General features: G+C 30.3%; 1 protein-coding gene and 1 long non-coding RNA gene across 2 annotated transcripts in view; one reads left to right on the top strand and one right to left on the bottom strand.

Annotated features, from left to right (window-relative positions):
* Window positions 1-2,358: 2,358 nt before the first annotated feature.
* Window positions 2,359-24,666, top strand: part of LOC119690186 (DNA ligase 1) — a 43,821-nt gene continuing 21,513 nt past the window's right edge. The window contains exons 1-2 of the mRNA XM_038105192.1: window positions 2,359-2,550; window positions 2,618-2,700. Of these exons, the coding sequence (XP_037961120.1) occupies window positions 2,485-2,550; window positions 2,618-2,700 (149 nt within the window). The 5' untranslated portion in view covers window positions 2,359-2,484. The remainder of the gene's footprint in view (window positions 2,551-2,617; window positions 2,701-24,666) is intronic.
* On the bottom strand, window positions 23,436-23,906 carry LOC119690187. The gene is made up of 2 exons (XR_005253569.1): window positions 23,813-23,906; window positions 23,436-23,683 (listed from the first exon to the last, which is right to left on the bottom strand). It is a non-coding gene; the product is annotated as an uncharacterized LOC119690187 (long non-coding RNA).

The following is a 24,666-nucleotide window of genomic DNA, read 5'->3' as shown; positions in this document are numbered from 1 at the left end:
ACAGCTCAGTACAAGAGCATGCGGATGCAGATACAAATGTATCTATCAGTTACAGCGAGAAGTGTAAGGCAATGTAATTTTCGTTGTTTTCATTTATTAATTATTAAATACAATCACACCACAGAATTATTTTTAATTTGCTTGCTGCTATGAGTTTGAATTCGAAGTGTGGGCCACAAATAATTTAATTTCAGCAAATTTATTCAGCAAATGGATTTTTTCACTCCTACGTAGTACGTACAATGGTGAAAGCTTAACTACTATATACCGCACTACTTATGCGTGGTAATTTGTGGACTAAGAATCCTAATTAAGTACAGCTATTGTTTAAATTGTTTAAGATATATAGTTTAAAACATTTGATTACCTTAAACGTTTTTACTGAGTCATAAACTAAAAGTCGTGAAACTAAAGTTATACTCTGTTTATATTCTTGATTCCTTCACTGCCTATTATGTGCTATATTTTTCAAAGCCAATTTTTAATCCATGACATTAATATTCCATTTGTTACTGGAACAAATACAAATACTGAACTATAGTGGTCTTAACCAATATCCACAAAAGCTTTTTTTTTCTCACATTATATGTGACATTTCTTATCTAATACTTCCTTCCTTTCTTGCCCCATAAACTAGTAGTGATCACTATTTCGGGTACTTTTGTAATTTGCTAATAAAGCTTTTGTTAAGACATTGCGAAATACAAACAAGCAAATAATAAGTGCCGAAATATCTGATAAAGTTTTAAGAATTTCACCATTTATGATAACGTAAAATATTTCAGTCTTATTCCATAACTCTAACTATAAATTCTGAAAAAAAAGAATTGCTCTGTCTGTGATTTGCTCCGCATATGTCAAAAAATTATTCCTTTCTTGCATTGAATTATCTCTGAGAACGAATAATGGTATAGTGCAGATAACATAGATAGTATGGATTGTTTTTATGGCATAGGCTATATAGCGTACAACGCCACTACTGCAAATCAGTAAGCACTTGCAGTTACAGAGAATTAAGAAGCCAAAAACTACCACACCATATAGAAGAGAAACGAACTACATAATATGTAGTTATAGTTAAAGCTTAGTGCTCTAGATATCCTCTTGACGAAATACCAAATTGGTGATTCAAGTGCTATTCGTTATACATTGGGGTGGATAAAAGTCTCACACTGACAAAGCATTGACAGCATAGATATAGTGTATAGAGTGTATAGATCAACGAATGCTATTCTCTTTATAAATGTATGCCATATATAAAAAATTTATTTATTATACATGTTATTCAAAAAATTTGAATTATTTTAAAAAGCAAGAAAAGACCAGATTTTTTCGTAAGTGCCATAGTTTCACTATCGCTTGTATAGATACCCAAGATTGACAAATGGTCCAGAAGCAATATACAGCGGCTCACGCTTATTTTGTGCAAGCAATATTTTTGTAGATTTAGTTGAAAAGTTCAAAATTTTATTCAAAATCGAAAGTTTTAAATATATAACTTTGAAGAATGTTTAATTTTATTATAAAACAAAAAAAAAGTTAACAAAAATATTAATATTCAAGAAGAAATTCTGACCTCACAGCTTATTTCGTGTGATACATTTTATAGGTATTTTATAGGTATTAGGAGTATATTTTGTCATACATGGTATTAATTTTTCTAGCGTCCCAGTATTTATGTTTTGAATATTTAAGTTAGATAAAGATTTTCCTTCCAACTTTTTGGCACAAATAAAAAATATGTCTGAATTTATAAATTCCTGTTGCCGAAAACTAGATGTTATGTATGTAGAGCAACAATATCTTAGTAATTATCTTAGTAAATGATGTTTTTCATTTATTCCAATTTTTTCATTTATTCCATATACTTTGATGTTTAAATTGAGTGGTGAGTTTTGTGTCTAAAATCTATATGACAAAAGAGTAATAACAGTCACTCTTTATAGTAAACATAAATATGTTGATTGGATATTTCATGTCCCTGATTGATGCACCCAAACAATTAGTGAGCAATATTTCATAAATAAATATTAAAGTGACAATAGGATCTAAAAAGGTTCCTTTATATTCTCATGCAATAACAAAAAGTTAGAAAGCACAATTGTTAAATATCACTGCCCGGTTTACAAAGAACCAGGTAAGGAGAATTCGGTTTCAATTCGTATTTCATAGATAAAATTTAAAACCATTAAAGATGAAATCAAAAATACTTATAAAAATTCCATTTTATTAAAAATTTTGACCGAAAAAGTAATTTATCATGCGAACACATGAACATATCAATATATCATGTTTTTGATTTTAGTTTAAATTTTACTTCAAATATAATTCGAAACATTTTCATTGAAAAAGAAAAATTATTAATTTAAGATCAAGAACGATAAATTCTTATTAATTTGCTTTAAATCGCAATTCAATTCGTTTTCGTCAAGACACTTGAAGTTTTAATTTTTGTTGAGTTTTTCGGCTGTCTTTCAAATCAAAATGGGTATTTTATTCGCTGATGAGCCTGAAGCAACAATAAGAGCACGTGACCGTGCCCGTGCCAAGGTAGATATTATCTGTACATTTGTCACATATATGATCTTTAGTTAATAGTGGTTAAATCTAATAATAGCGCAGAGTAGGATGGCGTAGTATTGTTTTGGCCACCGACGCCAGCGAAAGACATTGGTTCGAGGAGGAAGATGTTATCGTTGCGTGAGTACAATTTTTACTTATAACAACTATCGTTCTAATACTTCTTCCTATAAGAAAGGGTATTGAAGTAATTATCTATATGGTATAATAATAATAGTTTATTTTTTTTAAAACAAATTTTTAATGAAAGTAAAAATTATTTAAAATACATATTTGTTGATTAATAATCAATTACAAAATCAGCAAAAATTTATATTATTAATTTTTTAAGCTGTTGCGAAAGTTTCTATATATCTACTACCAGTAGTCGTTGGAAATATTTAGACCCCTGGTCTGACATTTGAAATAGTTGTGTGATCAATCCAAAAATTTACTTAATTAAAAATTAATTGTACTTAGTTATCTTTACTATCTTAGTACAGAATATGCACTTTGTCATTGGGCATAAAACTTAAATTGCATATGTGATAATATAATTAAACATATATAATTCTTTGTATACATATATGTAATATTATATAAACATAATTATATTAATACATATATAATATTCAATTGTCTATACTTTTTTGACAATATTATCATTCTGACCAACTGATCAACAAAATAATCATGGATTATATAAAAAAATGTTAGAAAAAGTTCAAATCCGTAAAACAATAAAAGTATAAAAGATAAGAGAGAGATATATTTTTTAGGACTGACTGGATTTGAATTTCTTAATAACATTATTGGAAATATTCTAGAAAAAATTTTATTGGAGGCATGCTAACTAATAATAGTAGGTGTATATGATATTTAGATAAATTTCAGATAAGTTTTTATCAAATCAACCTACCCATTATAAAATGTTAACATAAAAACCATTCTTCGTTCATTAATATTTTATAACATGCAATGCTTATTTTATTATTAATAGTTATTCACCAGTTTTTATATATAGTCTATACACTTTATGCAGAGGTTTTCCATGTTTACTTTCTGAAGTAAGACAGTTTTAGTAAATACCTAAGTATATACCAAGTATATTCTAGCACTTCATAGACATTGTCCTTCAATGTTATTTTATCTTTCGTAATATTTATTTGACTATTATGTTTAGGCACTGCTTATTATAGTTGCATCAGTTTTATATATAATAATAAGTTTTATGGTATCATATCAGAAGGAATGTAATCAAACGAAACATCTTTCTCAAAAACAGTTTTTCAAGCTTACATGAAATCTAAACTAAAAACCTTCGAAACTTTAAATTCATTTCTCTAAAGTCTCTACTTCCGTCTAGAATGTTAAAGATAAGGAATAAATCATTTTAAAATCAAAGAACTAAGCATATATTCTTGCTAGAGAGGGCATATTTAGAGTTGAGAGATAACGACAAGCTGGCGTCCTTGTGTAGCAGCGCAATCACTATAAAATAATACGGCTTAATTTAATTTACACGTAGAATTTGTGTGTGTAGAGGGAATTAATTTCTGTTGGTTCTCTTCTCAAATTGTATAAAATTCGGGTTTTTACAACCTGTCATTTTAAACGATTGTTACCACTTAAGTCGTACTACGTTTCATCATTATCACGAAAGTTTTTTCCCTGATATAAGTATCTATTCTGATTAAGCTTGGAACGTCAATTTGCGAATTGTTTTAAGGAGTTTAAATATTTATTTATTTTGTTGTTCAGTATTTAAAAATTAAGCTTTAACTTTTTTCTTTTTGAAAATATCTATTAAATTGAATTAACCTAAACGTCATATTATTTACCCGTTATTTGCTTTCCTACCAGGCACAACATACCATAAAAACGTTTTTTAAGGTATTCATTTATGCATTTTTATAGCTTGGATTGCAATACTTTATGGTCATATTTTGTTAAACAAATTATTTCAAAAATATTAGAAAAAAATTCATTTCTATTTGAGCAAAACTCCTACGTATATGCTTTCGAGCAAATTTATGCCGCAGACAATTTTTACGAGGACATTAATGGAACCTACGTTCAACTAATGTGTTTCCATTAATATTTTATGCACAGTAAATCATATAACATGCATTTATCCTATATACAACCAACCAAATATATTTTATTTTAATGTATTTATGAGCTTTTCCCGTGCATGAAACCACGACATCCTGAGCTACTGTTTTTATTAAAATATTAGTGGAAGGGATTATCGCATATACGAGTACCCTTTTTAATAGAAAATGGCATTTAACTTTCATGAAAGCTATAAAAAATAGAAGAGTGTAGTGTCAATATCTGCCTATCTAAAAAGTTTTATTACTGAAGAACATTAATGACATATTCTACTTTTATTTTCACTAAAAGTATTTATTAGGATTAACAAATGTTTCCATTTTCATATGTTAGGTAATACACTGGAAAGGATTAATCTTTACTTGGGACGATGAAATAAATTTCAAATAAGATCTGTAATTTGATAAACAAATATTTCAAAAATAAATTGTAATGAATCGGTTACAAAAAGTATAATCAACCAACAGATACGATATTGGATTACAGATAAAGCAGTTTTCTTCCATTACCTTTTACAATATTAGAAAAATTAATTGAACAGCTTACCACCTATTGTAAAATCCAATTGTCTACAGTATTAGACAGGTTTTCGTATTCCTATCACTTCACACGATCTAACTATTCCCGGTCACTAATACCTTCTAAGTTTCACGTACCACATGGAATACACATAATGTAAATTTCCTTGGAAATAAATCATAACAACACAACAGAACTGGAACTCATAGGGTACCATAGGGTACTGAGCATTAATGGACTTATTTGTGCAAACTTAATAGACTTTCTCTGAAAATTTGATCACAATCAAAGTATGACATTTGTATGACTGATCATAATATAAATAAATAATAACAAATAATAATAATAATTTGACTTTTATTTGAATGGTACTAAATTTTTTATTAGAGAACACCGAAAATTATTTGATTTTCCATCTAAAAGAAGTCCTCTAGCAATATTTTACTTCAATCTCCACCTCTGAACGAACGATTGCTTTGTAATAATCTTGTATGTAGGATAACATATACCTGTAGTATATCTATAGTTGATCACGCGATATGTAAGCCTGAATACAAGATTGCAAAAAGAGCTCTCCGTAGAATCTAAATCAGTGAAAGCGCTTTTCTCTAAACACCATCTAAGGCCTCATTAGCATATCAAAATGATTTTAAATTATTTGAGTTTTATACGCAGTAAATTGTGCATCAAGTCTAATCATGAATATCAGCATAATAATCGAATCATAACTAGAAACCTATTTAATCTTTTTAATGTTAAATATGGCTTGAAAATAACGTGAACTCTAATTCAAATTCCAGTGATAGGCTCCAGCAGCGAGATTATATCCCAAGAGTAAAACAGTGGTTGCTTAAGCTCTTCGGAAATGGTTAGAAAAATCTGTTGATAATATATTAGATATATTAGATAATATATTATATAATAAGAATAAGAATATTATAATAAGAATTTAAATTTTCGGATTTACGACTTTACCCACAAAAACCCCTTTTTGTCTATTTGATAAAAAGTTCAAAGGAGTTAAGAATAATTTTCTTGTTTTCAATTTTGATAAAAAGATATTCATAGTATCTGAAATACTTTAGTTAAAAAATCAAAATTGTACTTACAGTACCTTTTCTCATAACTCAACTCGGAAGTCAAATGCATTAAGCATTCCACATTCTTGATAAATTCCATAGTTTTTTGCTGAGTTGGGTTGAACCACTTAAATTGTTTATGACTGTAATTTACAAGATAAAAATGCAAAGCATGTCTATTAGAGTTGAGAATATGAAATATCTTCTAGCAGCAATTATCTGAAAGCGCCGAGGTATTTGTTATTGTTGTCATGTGCAATTTTTTCTTACATCACCATCAACTGCTGCTCCACCCAACAAGCAGTGCGCGGCGTTGGCCAGCATGCCGAATGCCTGAATGCCCGAAGTCTCTTATCCAAGTTGGCTGTGAGTGCGATGCAATACCATGCAAGAATTGCATCATAGCTTTTGCGAGCAAGTCTAAGATTTACTAAAAATAGTCATAGGAAAGCGAAGTATATCATATTTCGCTATTTAAGCTAATTCAAACCATAAACCATTAACCATAAATTATCGGTCCAAGCTTAATAGGAAAAATGTACAGGAAAACTGCTAGAAGTATTTTTGGTGCTACTGTGCTGGAGCAGCTGCAGTTTGGCCACAACTGAAAAACAAAAATCTCGGACGAAGAAACAAACCCAATTCCGCTTAGTTGCTGTTGCTATTTACACGTAGTCTCAGCGCAGTGAAGCGAATTTATGGAAATTTGGAAAATTCAGTTGCAAACTTCTAACGATGGAAATGGGTTTTTCTTGCCATTTTATGTTCTGCTAAGTAAAACAATAATAACAATTTGGGCCATAAACTTTCACTTTCCTTTGGTTTTGGTAAGAGTGTTTTATTTTCTTTACTTTGACGTTGTAGTTCTTTATGATTCGGGGTGCTAATTTAACGTTAGTCACGTAAAGTCACGCTAGGTTTATTCACTTGCCAAATGTTTATGAATTATGATTGACAGTCTCAAGAATTATAGATAGTTTAGTTTTTATGTGGTGTGAGTAGCATTGGTTAGAAACCAAACAAAACATTAAGACTAAGTGTGAAAGAAAAAGTCAAATTAATGGGTTGTATTTATTGAGTAAACAATATGATTTTACTTTCCTCTATCCTTTTTGAAATGGATGTAACATTCGTCCTTCAACTAAAAGTACTGTTCACAAGAATAAATGATTAGATAAAAAAAACTGGTGTCATTCAAAACATTACTCGGTCCGAGTCAGGAACATAAATAAGAAATCTTTCGAAACTCGTCTGCATTTTTTTCTAAAAAAAAGAAAAAAACTATCTTCATCAATATAAAACAGATTCAGCATAAGCCGAGATAATGTTTTAATAATGGTCACATAGAGTGGAACGACGACCTGAAATATACTTTCAACAAAAACGTCTTATTAAAAACTACATCCACGTCAAAAAACTTAAACTGTACACACTCCAACATTTCCACCCACTTATATATAGTCATGAACTTAACATTAAAAAGAAAATATTATTTTAAAACTACACTAAAACGTTATCAGTAGTATCAATTCCAACTGCTCAAAAGGATCATGAAAGATACTTAAGAGCTTAGTAAAATTTGAACTCGAAAAGGCATTAAAACTTTCCAACGCTAAGGCACACATCCGAGCACTATCCTCTCATTGCAAAAGGCAATCACCATCACAATATGCAGTTATGCAGACAGCCGCACTATATTAAAGTAAAAACTAACAACCATATCGAGTGTAGATACTCCAGTTAGCAATTCCAAAACATGAATCAAGAAGACCTAAGACTTCTTAAGTAAAGTCGTACAACTAAACACAATTGCAGAACAGATTTGTATGCAGAAGTATATAAAAGATATGTCTCCAAACGATGACATATTGTTTCTCTAACCTTATCTTTTATTCTAGATCTGTAGTCAATGTGTGTGATAACTACTTTAACATACATGTTTTACACCTATTGTCATAATCTCCCTCATAATATTCTATGGTTCAAAGAAATCACAACATAACTTCTCAAATGTCATCATCACAGACTAACTTTATCGCTGACTTCCAATTTCGACAAAGTGTTATCATCGAATGCTATGTAATCCCCCAAGCCTTTATATCATTATTTATACTATTATATCTCAGAAAAATAATGCAAGTTTCTTCCGCAGATTACGATATTATTTAATGCTACCTTTAAAATGTAGTGATTAACATTAGCATTAGTAATTAATTTGAGTTCGGAGCTATTTAGATTATAAGACCTGCTCACATTATTATTGTTGACTCGATTGAACTTTTTGGACTGCTTTAGATTAGATATTTAGACTTGAGCCAGAATTTCTCGAACAATTTATATTCGTTGTTTCTAAATATTGGTGCAGTGTAGTAAGTAGATATTCTGTAGAAAGGATCCACTGCTATGATAGGAACTGCTCTCTATGCTGCTGAAGATAGAAGAAATTTTGAGAAATTTACAAATTTTAAAAAATATATGCATCACATCCATATGAAACATCTCAAAATCCATCCTTTCCTCCAATACTTTACAGTCTTTTAGAGTAGTCTTTTATTTTTAAGTATGCGATAAAAAATATAAATTGAATAAAACAACTCGATTGGGAAATTTTTTTTTTATTGAATTGATAAATTATAAAAAATGAATTATTATTTTCCTCAGCTGCAGCAATTATTAGGCTGTGATAGACCCCAAATTTATTGAGTGGGCAAATTTAATATATGATAGCGCTGTATATATAAATTAAGGTGTTTCGTCTCTCAATGTCTTGATAACTAATTACTTAATATTTGTTGAGAGATATTATGGTTAAACATATGATTATTATTTTAAGTATTTAACTATAATCCCTTTTTACACGAGTATCTTAATGCAGTCAACCTTTTCATTGTCATTTTTTAAACCAAAATAGTAATACAAATTGACACTTCAGTTTGCCTTGCTGATCCAGTTCAGTCAATCATTTTGATAGACTTTTAATATGGCAAATTTAATTTGCCAACTCGGTAACGATTCCAATAAAAAAAGCACTTAAATGCTCACCTGCATGCACATAGACTGAGGCTCCATAGATGGTATTGCTTCTAACTTGCAAACATACATTCAAACATACACACACACACGCATACTGAAAGAATAATTTGCGACCTGATGGAGACCCGATATCCGAACAATACAAACACTTACCACGCAACGATTTTGCTGCTAAATAGCTTATAATAAAAGGAGATAATATGCGCATTTTGGATATCAAAATACCAGGGAGGAGGATATGTGGCGTTCCACATATGTGAAACGCCAGTTGTACTTCATATGCCATGCCCCAAAGGAAAACAAACAAAATTGAACTGTCATAGCGTCGTCAGACCTTAAAGCAACTACAACGAGAGTGCAGCACGATAAAGCGAGTTACCCAAAGAACCGGCACAAGACTTCAGATTTTTGAATTGAAACTTTAATTGCCTATCATTTTTCATACCATGTAAAAAGAACAAAAACAATAAAAAGAACAAAAAAAACAAAAACTAAAAACAAAAAATAAATTAATTGAATTTTTCATTTGTTTTGGAATCGTGCACATATGAAGTGAGAATTTACAAGTGCAAGTGCAAGTATTGCTTTATTGGCAAAAACAAATTGAAAAATAACAACGATAGCAACAACTATAATATAGTTTAAATTGAAAAAGAAATTAAAAACATGCCTGACACCCCAAACTCTATGGATTCGACGGCGATAACAACAGGCAATGTTAACTATGCCACCGTCACGATGATGCTTGCGGAACGTATGGCGCGGAGTGATTGGTCAGTCGACGACGAGCATTTCTTTGAGACGAACACTATGAATGTTTGGCAGACTCTCGAATTTCTATCGAATCTCAACTTACGTAAACGATACCATTACGAGGGCTATCATGATACCGAGAATAGGATACGCACATTGACACCTTCTTGGCGGCGCGACAGTTTTGTTGAGAAGAACGCCAGCCCAAACGAAGATGCGAATCTCGCATATCCGATTGATAGTGGTAAAAATCGCAACAACGTCACCACCCCGGTTAATGATGGCGGGACTATGCACGAAGTGAGCACGGTTCCGATTAACGGTCGACCGGCAAGTAATGACTTTCAAAGTGATAAACAAAATTTGTGTAGCTCTGCCAAAGAAAGAAAAACAAGTGCCCAAAGGACGCGAAAACGTTCAAATAAAAAAAAAAAAGAAATTTTAGATTTGGATCCAGAATATGCTTTGAACCCAGCTGATTTTACAGATCTCATAAAGTGCAAGTAAGTGAAAGTACCACCTATATGCATATGTACATATGTGAATCATGTGAATATATTAATCATGAAATATCGTGCCATAATATCGGGCAGTTTTATTTTTTATGGAACCGAACATAGAATATAAAATTATTTTATCAAGAAATTTGATCAAATGAAGTTGTGTCTGCGTTAAGTGTACATCCAGCGTGTTAGCAATTTGCTGTCTTATAAGCAAAAGAGAATCTGCAGTTTATTGTGCCTTTATTCATTTGTAAGAAGAACTTACTTAACTTTTCATATAAAGAAGCTTTGCTTAGAAAATAACAAGTGAAGACATATACCTAAAGAACAAACAAAAATCTTAGGCGAGGTAGAGGTGCTCCAAGATGCTTCACAAAATACAGGGTGTTGAGGAAAAATTTACCAAAAAATGTCTTCTGTCAAAAAATTCTTCAGTTTCTTAAAATTTAAATTTTTTCACAAATAGATGAAGCAATATCTGATTTTTTAGTCCATTAATTTCTATTGTGTTATTTTTTTGGAAAGGCTGAACCTCATTTATTTTATTAAAAATTTTCTATTTTTTTTTTCGGGAATGAGCCTTTTTTTCAATTTTCTTTCTTTCTTTCTTTCTTCCTTTCTTTTATTATGCGAAGATTTTTTTTATAGATTTCCTCATATCACGCATCGTTTTCTGCTAATCGTCCTAAAAACGCGATACAGGATATCAAATAAAGATATATCCAGAAAGATTTGAAAAAAATAGCATATTGAAAATCGTTCGTCTTATAAGCTTAAGTCGTATATCAGTATTTAATAAATTAAATATCCTTGATGGCTAATGTGCTTCTATATTTTAATGGGAATGGATTGAGTAATGACTTAAACTTTATTTAGTTAACAAAATTATATTAATATTTTATTAATATAATTTTTTTATATATTTTATTATATTATATTATTATTTATAATATTCTTTCATGCTATAAAGATAAAAAGATGATAAACTTTTATTTCCATCATACACCGTGTTTCTATAATCATCCAATATCGCATTGTGGAATAAATATCTTTATTAATATAGGTACTCATACAATATATTCCAAATAAGTTTGTGTTTCTCTGCTGCATTTAAATCTGTTAAAATCGACGTTCAAAAATTGGGATTTAAAAGGTTTAATAAAAAATTTTCCAATTGCAAGCGATATGAATCTTAAGCGTTATTTTAGACAAATATTTTTAGTCAGTCGTCCTTCTTCAAAATTCTCTCCACTCTTTTCAAAAATAAGAATCATTCAAATATTTCTTAAAAGCAGTATTCTCCTAAGTAATGATTTTAAAATATATTTGAGAAATTCTTGTTTTGAGAGGAAAGCTGATGAATTTGGAGAAAAATATCTAAAGTAAAAATATGTGTCTTTTTGTTCCTAGCAAAATTGCTGAAAACAGTAAGTTTGCTTCTTTTAAAATAAACATTTAACCAGTTTATTTACCCTTTAAAGTCACAATTTTTAAACCTTTAAACGTTAGTGTCCGTTAAGACCATGGAAAAAGCAAAAAAGTGAGGTTTCGGGTCTTAACTCTGTTATTATTTATCATAATCACCTTTTTTGTTTTTTTCTCATTTAATTGTTTTATTCTTTGACTTCCTGTTTATCTGTTATTATTTAAGATGACTTCAGGATTTATGTTGTGTGAGTTTTGGGAGGAACTAAACACTAAATGTACGTCCCTAAGCCACTCGTTTAATTTGAGACTGAACTGTTCCTGACAATAATATCGTACATTTTTAAAATTATTTACTAAACTCAACAATTAATATAATTAATAAATAGTAACTAATTCTTTGGGATACAATCTACTTCCTAATCTAATATTTATTTATTTAAATTAATTTTTTCAATTTAGAATACACTATTTCAACCTTGAAATCTAAAAGCTTTGTTTGATAGACAACAGGTTTTTAGTTGAGAAAACTTTTAACAAATATTCAAAAGCTTAATTTTTGTTTTAATATAGCTTTTGTGTTGAGCTTTTACACTGCGAAACGTAAAAACATCACCACTTATATAATGGTTTATTTTATATATTATTTATTAATTGTTATGACTGTTCAAGCTACGAAAAATTGCCATAATACAACACAACTTTAGGGTCACAGTAAGAAATTGCTATTATCAAATGCACATAATTTGAACCTACTTCTTGTATTTCGTCTAGTATCTTAAAATTTTTAAATGATATAGGTTGATCTGCAGCTATTGGATCTGAAAAAACTCCAGCATTTTTATAAAAAAAAAATTTTTTTCAAAAATTGTAGCAGAAATTTCTGTTCTTATAAGGAATTTTCAAATTAATATATAATCCTTAACATTTTTTCATTACCTTAAGCGCGTATTACACATCAAAAATTGATCTGCAGCTATTGGATCTGAAAAAACTCCAGCATTTTTATAAAAAAAAAATTTTTTTCAAAAATTGTAGCAGAAATTTCTGTTCTTATAAGGAATTTTCAAATTAATATATAATCCTTAACATTTTTTCATTACCTTAAGCGCGTATTACACATCAAAAATTTTTGTCAAAAATTTTTGTCGTCGCTTGCTATTACACATTAAAACTTTAAACATTAAAACTTTATTCGGAACACGCCCCACCAAAAAAAAAACAACTATAAATATACTACAAAATAAAATCAGGCATGTAAAATTTTTGAAAAAAATTTGTGATGTATAGTACGCGCTTTATTGATACTTTACGCATTATAATACTCCTTTCCTTGGCTCAAATTATTCAGATTATTTAACTTGAAACCAATAATATTATATTGCATTAAATATTTTAATTTTTTTAAATTTATAGCTATATCTTATATATATATATAAGATATATATGTATAAGATATATATATATATCTTATATTTATAGCTATATAGCTATAATTTATAGCTCTTTTTATAATTATAAATATTGTTTTCGAGTTGCACGACTACTGGATGTAGTCGTAAACATGTAGCCAGATGCATCTACACATACCTATTGGATGATCTATTACTCTGCATTTTAGGTCACTGAAGTGATTTCTCAAATAATTTTTGCATCCATGTAAACCTAATTGGATCTTATTGGATAATATGTTATTGTGCATACTGGGTTGTATGAGTGATTTCTCAAATATTTTTTATAAGCTTGAGTTCTCCTCCTAAATTCTTCTTTTGCTATGAGAACTTGTAGTTTTCGATACTACAATGCGTAATATGTAATATGTGAGGGTGGGATAGTAATACTAAAACTAAAACTTTTGTCTAAAAACATTGTGGTATATGCTTTAGGCACTCACAACAATGAGATGATCCAATGAATAAAATAATTTTTTTTACGTAATCAGTAAATTGAGTTTGTTATGGATTCATTCATTTATACTATACGGTTTACATACATTAATACAGTTAATTTTGGGCTTAAATACGTTCCTAATTTTAATAGGAGCGTAGTATCCTATTTTCAAATCAAACCAAATTTTCAATCATATAGTAAATCAATTGCATCAACTTTGTGTGCTATCGAGACTGACTTTGTATCTTTCAATATACTCTTTATATTAGGTTAGATCGATTTGGCTGGTTATAAGCCACACATAGAACTATTGGTCTCTAGAGATACGGATGGAATAATAAGTCAGCATTTTTTAAAAATTTAAAGTTTGCTTCCACGTCTATTCCTAAGATGTCCATCAATTTTGCACACTGTGTGGACTCTTAAACATATTTGTGTCAACGGAGACAAATTGCAAACCTGAATATACCACATACAGATATAAGCGTCATAGGTACTAAACTTACGAATATGGAAAATGATTAACACCTCATATAACAGAAGATTAAAATGCCTGCTCTCGTTAGTCTTAAAAGTGTTATTGTCGTACGTAATTATATTTTAAATATATTATATATGCTTTCATTAATATATAAAAAAATGCTTCATAAAACAATATTTATAGTTGTTTTAAAAATTTTGGAATGCGGTCCTAAAAAATTTGCTAGGTGCGTCTACCTATTAAGTCCCTAGAGTGGTTCTTTAAAGATTCCTTGCATTCTTTAGATGATCTGTTATTATTTATGCTGGGTTCTAAAAGTATTCTCGAATTTCTCGAATATTCTTTATAAGCTTTTGTTGTATTTCTCAGTTCTTCTTTTACTGTGAAAGCTTATATTTTTCGATATAACTTATTATTAGTTACATGTCAGGATGTGTTAGTAATAATTCTTAAAATTTTTGACTCAAAACTTTAGGGAAGTTCAGTCTTGTACAAATACTTATGTCGTGCAGTGTATTATTTCATGGAATGCTGAAACAATTTGAGCTTTTGCTTTTCGAAACAGTTAATATTAATTTAAAAACTTTTTATGATGAATTTTTTTTTTTTAAATAAATTTTTAATAGTTAATATACACAAATATTTAAAAGCATTTATACGCTTATGATTTTCATATACATAAAATAAAAATTTTTTTAATATCTTTTTAATATAATTAGTATGGAAATCATTGCAGCTAATTTATCGACATTATTTCAAATTATTTAAAAATATTTTCACAACTAAGTAGGACCAATTCTATAGCTTAGTAACTAAAACATGTAAGGCATTAGATGTTTAAAAAACTGCAATTCCCTACTGTCTGTCAGTAATCGAAGCCCACTCTGACACGTTCAAAATCTTTTATTGGTCACAAATGCTATAAAGATCCTTACTGTAATAATGGCGATTTTATACAGCATTAAAGTCTATAAAAAGCAACATTAGCTGAGTCAAATTTGTACTCTTAGATACAGCTATACATATTGTGCACACACGGTGTATTCCCATACATACACTCTTTACATAATTTAAAGAATATACAATATAAACTTCTATTCCCAGGAGTCGTCATAACCACTTTGTGGAAGAAGACCAAGGAAATAATACTTTGAAATGTTCACTTTCCTGGCTTTTATCTATTAAAGTGTTTCAACACAGTACATCCTGACATTCATTGGAGCACTTTATTTATTTTTTGCGCTACAATGTAGATAAGTGTATTTAGTTCGACACGACAGATAAAATAGTTTTTTAGTAACAAATGTAAATAACTTATATAATTCCAAAATTATCTATTGTCTGTTTGAGTAACAATTAAGATGTTAAGTGTTGTCAGCCAAGAATTCTATTTTAAATCTATTAGATATGCAAAGAAAAATAAATTGAAACAGAAATAAAAATTAACGCAATTCTGATTCCCAATAGAGCGATGAACCTAGATTATGGTAGATGTTTTGAGCTAGTAACCGACTTAAACAAATCAGAAGATTTTCAATCAGTAAAAGCTTCATAGTGTTCTTATGGCTAAGTATTCGAACAGAATATATATTATGTGATATACATGATATACGCTTTAAAGCCCCCTGCCTTTCGTAGTAATATAAGTAATATGATAAATATAAAATTGATTGTTCAATATCGGTGTTGTCAGCCTAACACTTCAGTTTAGAAGATTCAGTCCAAATATCATTTTACACTTCATGTATTAAATACATATATAATATTTCTCTGTTGAAAGTGCAATACCTCTTATAAAGAAAAAATAAAATTTCTCTATATAGATATTGGTCAGTTTTACTTTATTTTTTCCGTCACGATCCCAATTATTGATTTTCTGCTCATTAAAGAGGTAATTAAGTGATATTAAGGCGTCCAGATTCAAGAACTCTTAAAAGGTTCCATTCAGGCGACGTTTTCGTTGTATTATATTCTAAACTTGTTTCGAGATTGCGCTTGATATACAAATATATATCATTTACTGATATATGTTTGATGCTTATGAGAAATACATTACTTTACCTTCCAAATCTTGATTTGCCTCTATACATGAGTGGGTTTTTGAAAGTAGGGTCAGGCAGGTTACTACTAGGACTGGCATCTGTGCAAGAATTCAAACTGACAGTTCGTTATTGGTATAGTTTACGTGTTTATTTCATTTAGTTTGTAATTATTTTGCTTCACATTTTCTATAGTGCAACTTCTGCGAAAGTGCAACAATTGTCACTGTTTTATTGAACAAATTCCCACTGCAAAACAAAAATTTCTTGAGCAACTACATGCAGACTTCTTACTGTGTACTAAGAACAGAGTTGCCGCCGTTGATTATTTTCGGAATAATCATCTCTTCGAAGTAACATGGTTGGGAAGAGATGATACGCAATCTGGCAAACAACAGATCAATATTTTACTTTATTCTACAGATGTCCAACAATTGAGGACAATTCAATACTTAATTTGATTCTCATCAAACTTAATATAAATATGGATAGTTTACTTTAATGGTCATACCAACTTCATCAACTTCAATTAGATACGAAACTAGTCGCTACATATTACAAATACTTTAATTATTATAAAAACAAATTATAAAAATTCATACTGAAAAGTTGAAGTGTTAATTGAATTTCAATATTCATTCAAACGATCTATATTATTAACGTACAGAAACTGCATCAACATCATAAACCGTCACTAAAGTACAGAATATAGTGGCGGAAATCATTGATTGACAAATAGAGATTTAATAGAATGTAGCTCTAGACATTTGATTAGGCACACAATAGATATTGGTATTTCCGGAATATTTGTATTCAGCCGCGTCAACTTAAGTTATACTTTTTTAATTCTGTTACATGAATGGAAACATATTATAGTTTTAGTTATAATATGTTTCCTTATTTATAATTTGGGAGCCTTATTTAGCCTAATAAAAAATTCTTAAGATCGTCGTCATCATGGGATATCCCGAATGCTCTTCTATAAGCGCATCTAGCATAAATGACTAGCCAATAGCAATAGTGAATATGATTGGTATATGTGTAGAATTTTCTGTGGTTGGCAACTCTATTTTGCTATTAAGCAAAGTAAACTAAGTTGAGTTGTTCCATTTCTTTGCAATGTAACTTTTATTTAAGAAAACAATTGTCAGGCAAAACTAAACTCGTAAAACAAACTTAAGTTTGTGTACAACAACAATTATGTATGGAAACTCATATAAGAATATTTATTTATATACTTGTATGGTATATACATATACATATAGTATCTTCAATAGCGTTAACTTGTACTCTTGGCACGGAAAAGGAAGCTATTTAAGATTTTGTAATTATAAGAAAACTTTAAAGTTTTGTGTAGGTTTGTTTTGATATAAAATTATTAAATAAGTTTAAATACGAACATTCTTTATTTTAAAATTAATTGAAATTATAGCCGAAGGTGTTACTTCTTAGACATCCCAATATATACATATGTATATATAAGTAGTTTTAATTTTTAGGAATAGTTATGTAGCATATTTTATTCGGGTCACCATGGACTACCTTATCACCTTAACAAAATGGATCTGTCTGTAGGGATAGATTGTCGACTCTATTTAGAAGCATATACGACTTCTAGTCACATTCTCTGTGACTGTCCAGCCTTGATCTGGGCCAAGAGGAGCTATTCTCCCCTTCTAACACTAGGAGGTGCTCAACGGCTGACATTCTTGCTTTAATTCGGAAAGCGAAAAGTCTTCTGTTCGGTTAGGGTATGTTGCAATACAAAAGAGCAACCATGGTCGCAGTGCTCTGCTTCGTTGGGAGCTGGTACCCTGTGTATTCCTATTCCTATGTAGTATATTCGCTGGTAGTAGTCTGGAGAGGTCAGGCTAGAGGACTTATCAATCATAATAGAACAATACTTAAATTTCTTAAAATATGATCTAATGCTGACGTAGTGTTCGGAAATCGACTACAAGTTAATATTATGGTTAATATTCTACAATTAATAAGTTATTAGAATGAATAAGCATATTAAAAATAATTTATTTGCTTATAATGCATAAACTGTATTAAATATAAAGTTAGTTAGAGCGCTTCAATGTTTGCGTCCCTAACTTTTGAGGTTGCTGTTTAGTCCTTAATGCCGCCCTGAACCGAAATAACTTTATATCAAAATGCGTACAAAAACTATAGCCGTAACATTAACGACACTCTTAACTGAAATGCAAAACGAAGTTTCGTACTTTATCTTATATGGACAACATAAGATATGAATACAAAAGACATAATACAAAGCCTGTTTCTATACCCTGACCATCATCGTATGTTATACATTGTCTTGAAAAATATTATAATACTCCGAACATGGAGCATACATAACATTCTAAAATCAAACAACGAACATATGTCAGTACTTTCTCTTATATGGACCACATACTCGTACGTATACGGCTTGAACCTTCGAGAAAGCTATTAGTAGGGGAAAGAATAGTTTGTGAAGAGTTTTTCTCTCTCTCTCTCTCTCTCTCTCGATGTGGAATCATCATAGTTTCCAGAACCCAAAAAATTTAAGTGCATTAAAAGTTCTTGTTTTTCCAACTCTATTTGGAATTACCGAAATAAATTATATTAAAATTTATGTGTTTCGTTTAATCGAAGTTTTAGTAAAATGTAGTGAAACATGAAAATATGATATAAAACTGAAATATAAAAATAAATTGTTTATAACACACACGAAGCAAATTGTGTTAAGAAAAAATTCCAGTAAAAAAGTATGTGAGAACTACAAAATAATTAAGAAAGGAAATAACAATAAAAAATACACTATAAAAGTACGGGGTAGTGTGAAACGGATAATGTTTTAGGCTTAAGTGAAACTACACTGAAAAAAATTATGCGATTCAGTAGCTGAAATGCATATAGAATTTTTTATTATTTTTACTAACAAGGGTACCAATAAAAGAAATAAGAAGATGATTATCAAAAATGAGTTTATAGAAAAAATCCTGGAAAGGAGTGGAAAAAATAAATTCTACTCGTATTTATAAAACTTTAAAGGGTTTCTAAAGAAAATATTTACAATGTAACATAATAATCACCTATACTAGGGTAACTAGCTGCTATGAGGCAACTATTGGGCTTGTTATACAAAAATATGATAAGTACTAGATAATGAACTGAAAAGTTATTAGGCGTGCAGATTTCGTGAAGATATGGTAGCTCAAGCTGATTATCTACATGTCACGGTAATGACGTTGAAATAATGTATAAACTACATTATAAGAACGGCAAAGGATTCACAATTGTAAATTTGAGCATATAATATACACTATAATGTAGTTCCCTAAATACTTAGAAATGATATCAGTTAACTGACTTCTCTTAAATATAAATAAGTGTTACTTATATTTATAAAAGACATTGGTATAGTTTAAGTAGAGTTATATCAGTATAAACAGAATTACGAAAATAAATGTTTGCTTTATGTGACTATAGCACTTAACTTCACAGCTTTACAATTCTGGTACATTGAGTCAATTGACATATAAAAATCAATGAATTGAGAGATAAGCTATATATAAGCAACAGTGCACTGCGTATTTTCAACATCATCGACTCGCATTCAAATATTTCTCTTCGTGCTAAAGACAACTTTCTGTTGATGTATGTGTAGATATTCACATTATTCCAAATATCAACTCGAAGTTCTAATTAATTAATAACAGTTCATTTTCTTTTATCTTTATCTTTTTAAATCTTTTATAATCGGTATTCTAACCTCGTCTATTCATACATGATGTACTTCAAACCATCAAAAAGTATAGTTCATATTTTCAGGCAGTGCAGTATATGGATATTATCTCCCTTGTTATCATCATCATCATAGGCTAAGGATGTACCTCACACGATCAAATAGTACTTTCAATCAACAAATCACTTCTCATGTCTGAACTGTTGTACTTATATAAATTGGATAATACTTACTTACTTACTTATTTTACCATAACAACCCGTTACCGAGTTTCGGCTTGACGCAGCAAGTCTCTGCATGTCTTTTTCTCAACTTGGATAATAACCAACAATATTTAGAAACGTATTTCACACTATTAAAAAAATACTGTGTGGATGGATCTTATCTATTAACCTAACTTAACCTAGAGACTACTGGCTGCACATTAAAAAGTGAACTACTTTAGGGACGCGATGAAAGACATGAAAGAGCCCCTTCACATTTCATGGTTTGCACAAATTAAGAAAGCTTTGCCAAAGTATTATTAATTTATATGCCTGAAACTTTTTATAATGCCAGAAACTATTTACGAAATACACTGAGAATCTATACAGCTAAACATCGCTTTTACACCTTCTTCTATATAAAGAGGCAACTAATCAGCTCAGGAGTAATGACCAAGTTCAATTCATATCAATTCAATTCCACTTACCTGAAAGTTACCCATGTACTTCAGTCCTGGACTATGAACCGATTCTGCACGGGACCGATTTTAAATCAAAACCTCCTACATATAAGTTTATTCACGGACCAAGCCATGATAGCTTTGTAAATTCTTTCTAGAATTTGGAGTCGTACCAATGGTGAAGAGTATCAAGCAAATTATTTAAATATTTGTACAGTTCATGGCGCTGCTGGAAGCTTGCTGTAACGCCACAATCAGACTTTAATTTTGATACAATAATTTCGCTCAGTGTACGAAATCTGTTACTTGTTTAACATTATGTGTCATGTCACTGCGATTAGCTTCAGATATTTTTCACTTGGCATGCAATGAAACATGATACGGCACCTTTCCATGCCTGTAAGCTTCTGCTGCGCTGCCACAGAGGAGGCGTATGCCATTAAAATCGCAAAAATTCTAAACTGAATCGTCACTGCTCCTGCTATGGAATTTATTTTTACTGTTACGGCTGTTGCTTTTGTAGGTGTACAGTGACAACAGTGGAGTTATTTACATACAACTGTCAACCACTACATTGTCCTTTCCCCCACTTTTATGTTACTAGTTAACACTGTAAACTGCCGTGTTTTTTACTAGGTTCTTCTTTCAACTCAGCTCGAAACAGAATTTTCATTCGTTTTTTGTCACGGTTTTTATGCCGCTCAACTTTTTCATGACTGTTTCATGCACAACAAAGTCAACCGTGCACAACACTGTGAAATCCTTTCGAAGGACATTTAACTATGTATGCAACAGCAGAGCTTAAGCGACACCCAAAACATTACGAGCGGTAAAATTGCGGTAAAAACAGCAGATAAGTGAGACGCTCGCCAGATTCAAGTGTTGAAGTTGTGCGGCATCGCAGAGTTTCGCTTGCGGTTTGTTTAACGGCGACTCGTAAGGAAAGATGAAAATAGTCATATTAAAAAGTGCTTAAAAATACAGTTAATACTCCTTGGTAAGGACATTCAATTATGATAATTACTTATATTTCGCAACGACAACGCATAATCGTTTGTAGACTTTAATTGTAGCAATTAAATTTTATTTTTGTTTGCTGCTCGAACAGTCAGTACCTTTAGCCGTTGTGCTGTGCCACTTGCAGGATTAAGAAGTTTTATTTGAATTCGAAAATAGTTCAACTTCAGACAATTGCCGGATAACTGGGTGAAGGACACCTTGTGATATTCGTAACATGAGCAAACGTAAAAAACACAACAAGTTCGCGGTTGGTGCAGGAGTCGAAAATAATGAGCAAGATACTTATCTGCTGGACTTCGTGCAGTGCATCTTTGAGCCTATTCGAAGGTAAACTTTTGCCAATTCATCGCACTAATTAGTCTCACAATCTTCACAAATCTATAAGATAAAAACTGATTTTGTTGAATTTATTTTATTTTTTGAGTCCTGTTGCTGTCCCAGCTCCAATTCAATAAAAGAATTATTATTTTTAATTTGTCAATTGATACTTTATTGACCATTTTTATGGCTCATTTGGGTAGTGCTCAGAAAATATATTAATAGCTCACTTAAACGGTACGTGTCCATCTTTTGAACCACGTCCAAAGCGCTATTGCACACTTCATTATGCATTTCTCGCCGAGAGGTCGTAAAATTCAATTGCTTAAAAATTGTGATGAAATTACAAAATATTATGGTTGCTCCATAAGATAATAATAATAACTTATGCCAACAAACGAATCTCCTGAATGTCTAAAAAAATACACCACTGTTTAAAACTCTGTCTTTTAAGTTATGAAAAACTTTATTTATTGAAATAAAAAACTGCATAAAAAACAAGAAAAATCTTAGTCCATATAATTACCGAACAGTCTTGTCAATAGATGTTACAATGAACAAAGTCGTAAAGCCTTCTCTGGGTAAACGAAAAAACACGCTCAACAAGTCTCTTATTATGCCTGAGCTACTTTATTTGAATAATTAGGATAATAGCCAGGTGAAAAGAGTGTTCGAAAGGAAAATTCTTCGGAAGATCTAACACAATGTACGCGTTAGCAATGTGTACTGAATTGGATGCAGTAGCACATGTAAACCTATTAAAACGCAGTGACTTTACCGGCCAAGTTGTACGAATGGTTTATTCATACTCCGAACAGAAAAGTGTTTGATTCCAGATCTGCTAGTGCAAAATACTTTATAGAATACTTTCAGTAAATGTTCGTATGTTCAGTCAAAGGATGAAATAAAAAATAATATGACGCCAGTCGATATCACTAACTGATGGCAATAATCCACTTTTCGGACTGGCTTCTGTAGGCTATTGAATACGGCCAAGAATGTAACTATTGATGTAACTATTGAATGCAACTATTGAACTATTGGATACGGCTTAAAGGCTGAGTCAACGCTTAACATAATGGTTTAATATAATTAAAGAAGTCTTAAGATTGTAAAGGCAAAAATGTATGCAATTTAAATCGAGTCAATGGCAAAACTCATTATAGTAATTATTGATTAAATATTATATCTTCTCCTTCTTCGCAACTTTTTTCTACCCTTCCAAGCATTTGAAAAGTAAATAATAAAACTTTGAGAATTAATTTTTAAAACTTTTATTTACAAAATTATTTTTTTTTATGTTTTATTGCACATTCAGTTTTTTATCTGAGTTATGCGATTTTTTATTGTTGCTATTCTGTTGTTACATCGAGCGTTGACATTGTGAGGATTCCATTCAGCCAAGGTGTAAACCTTTACCCAAGATTGGGCCAACACCAACACCAATAGCTGGAACACCGAGACCAACTCCAAGACCCAAAGGACCAGCAGCAATAACTGAAGCTGAGGCACTGAAAGCCAAAGCAATAAGCATGAAGATGATGACGAACTGAAAGAAATGTTCTCGATTAGATAATTATTCTGTGTACGTTGAAGGATGTCACAAATATATAATTTGAAAATTTAGTTTAAAAATATCCTTCTTGATTTCTGATATTATTATATTTCGCTTTCTTACTTTCATTTTGTTTTTAGTTTGATTGTTTACTTTCTGAGCAAAGAAAATGAACTGATAACTTTACTGCAATCGTCGAGGCAATTTATACCCTCAAATAACTCTCATGGGTTTAGGGCAATTTGCATATACAAAAGGTGTTACAAAAACATGAAGTACTTTAGATATGAAATTAGAAGTCTACTTTTGACTTCTTACACCTTACAAACTAATTAATTCGAACTGGATGAATATTTGAATATTGCTTAACTTTTCTAACAGATTGCATCATATTTTGCTGTTCAGAAGTATATTGTAGGTAATAAGTTCTGCAAAGGGCCAGTATGAATAATTACTTGAATAAGTGTATGCATTTGACAGCCACTAATGAACAGTAATGTACATATTATATAGAGTTTTTATAATCAGAAATGTGGGTGGTTAAATTTATTAAAATAATAGCCCAATGCATGTGTAGAAAGTGGTAATTAATATATAAATAATTATTACAATATAAAAGATTTACTTTAAACATTATATTATACATATGCTGTCCTTAAAATGTTCGGGCCATAGGTGTCTGAAATCTGTGATATTAGAGATAAAATTGTCACAACCATATTAATATTACTGAATTTTATCTCTGTTTCGAATATGATGATATTTCTAGTATTCAACATTTAGACTATTGAACTTCCCTATCTCATTAAAATGGAAATATGCTCCTATAAGGAGTTACTGTTTGTGACATATAACAAATAATTATCAAAATAATACACTTTCTCAGACTTATTGAATAAAAAATTTCGACAAGAATATGTTTATCTCAAGTTGCCCGAAATTTGAATACCCCAACGCAATTAGTTATATTATTAATC

The sequence above is a fragment of the Teleopsis dalmanni genome, chromosome X (genome assembly GCF_002237135.1).
Source record: "Teleopsis dalmanni isolate 2A chromosome X, ASM223713v2, whole genome shotgun sequence".
Lineage (NCBI taxonomy): Eukaryota > Metazoa > Arthropoda > Insecta > Diptera > Diopsidae > Teleopsis > Teleopsis dalmanni.
This window is presented reverse-complemented; position numbering and strand designations above follow the sequence as displayed.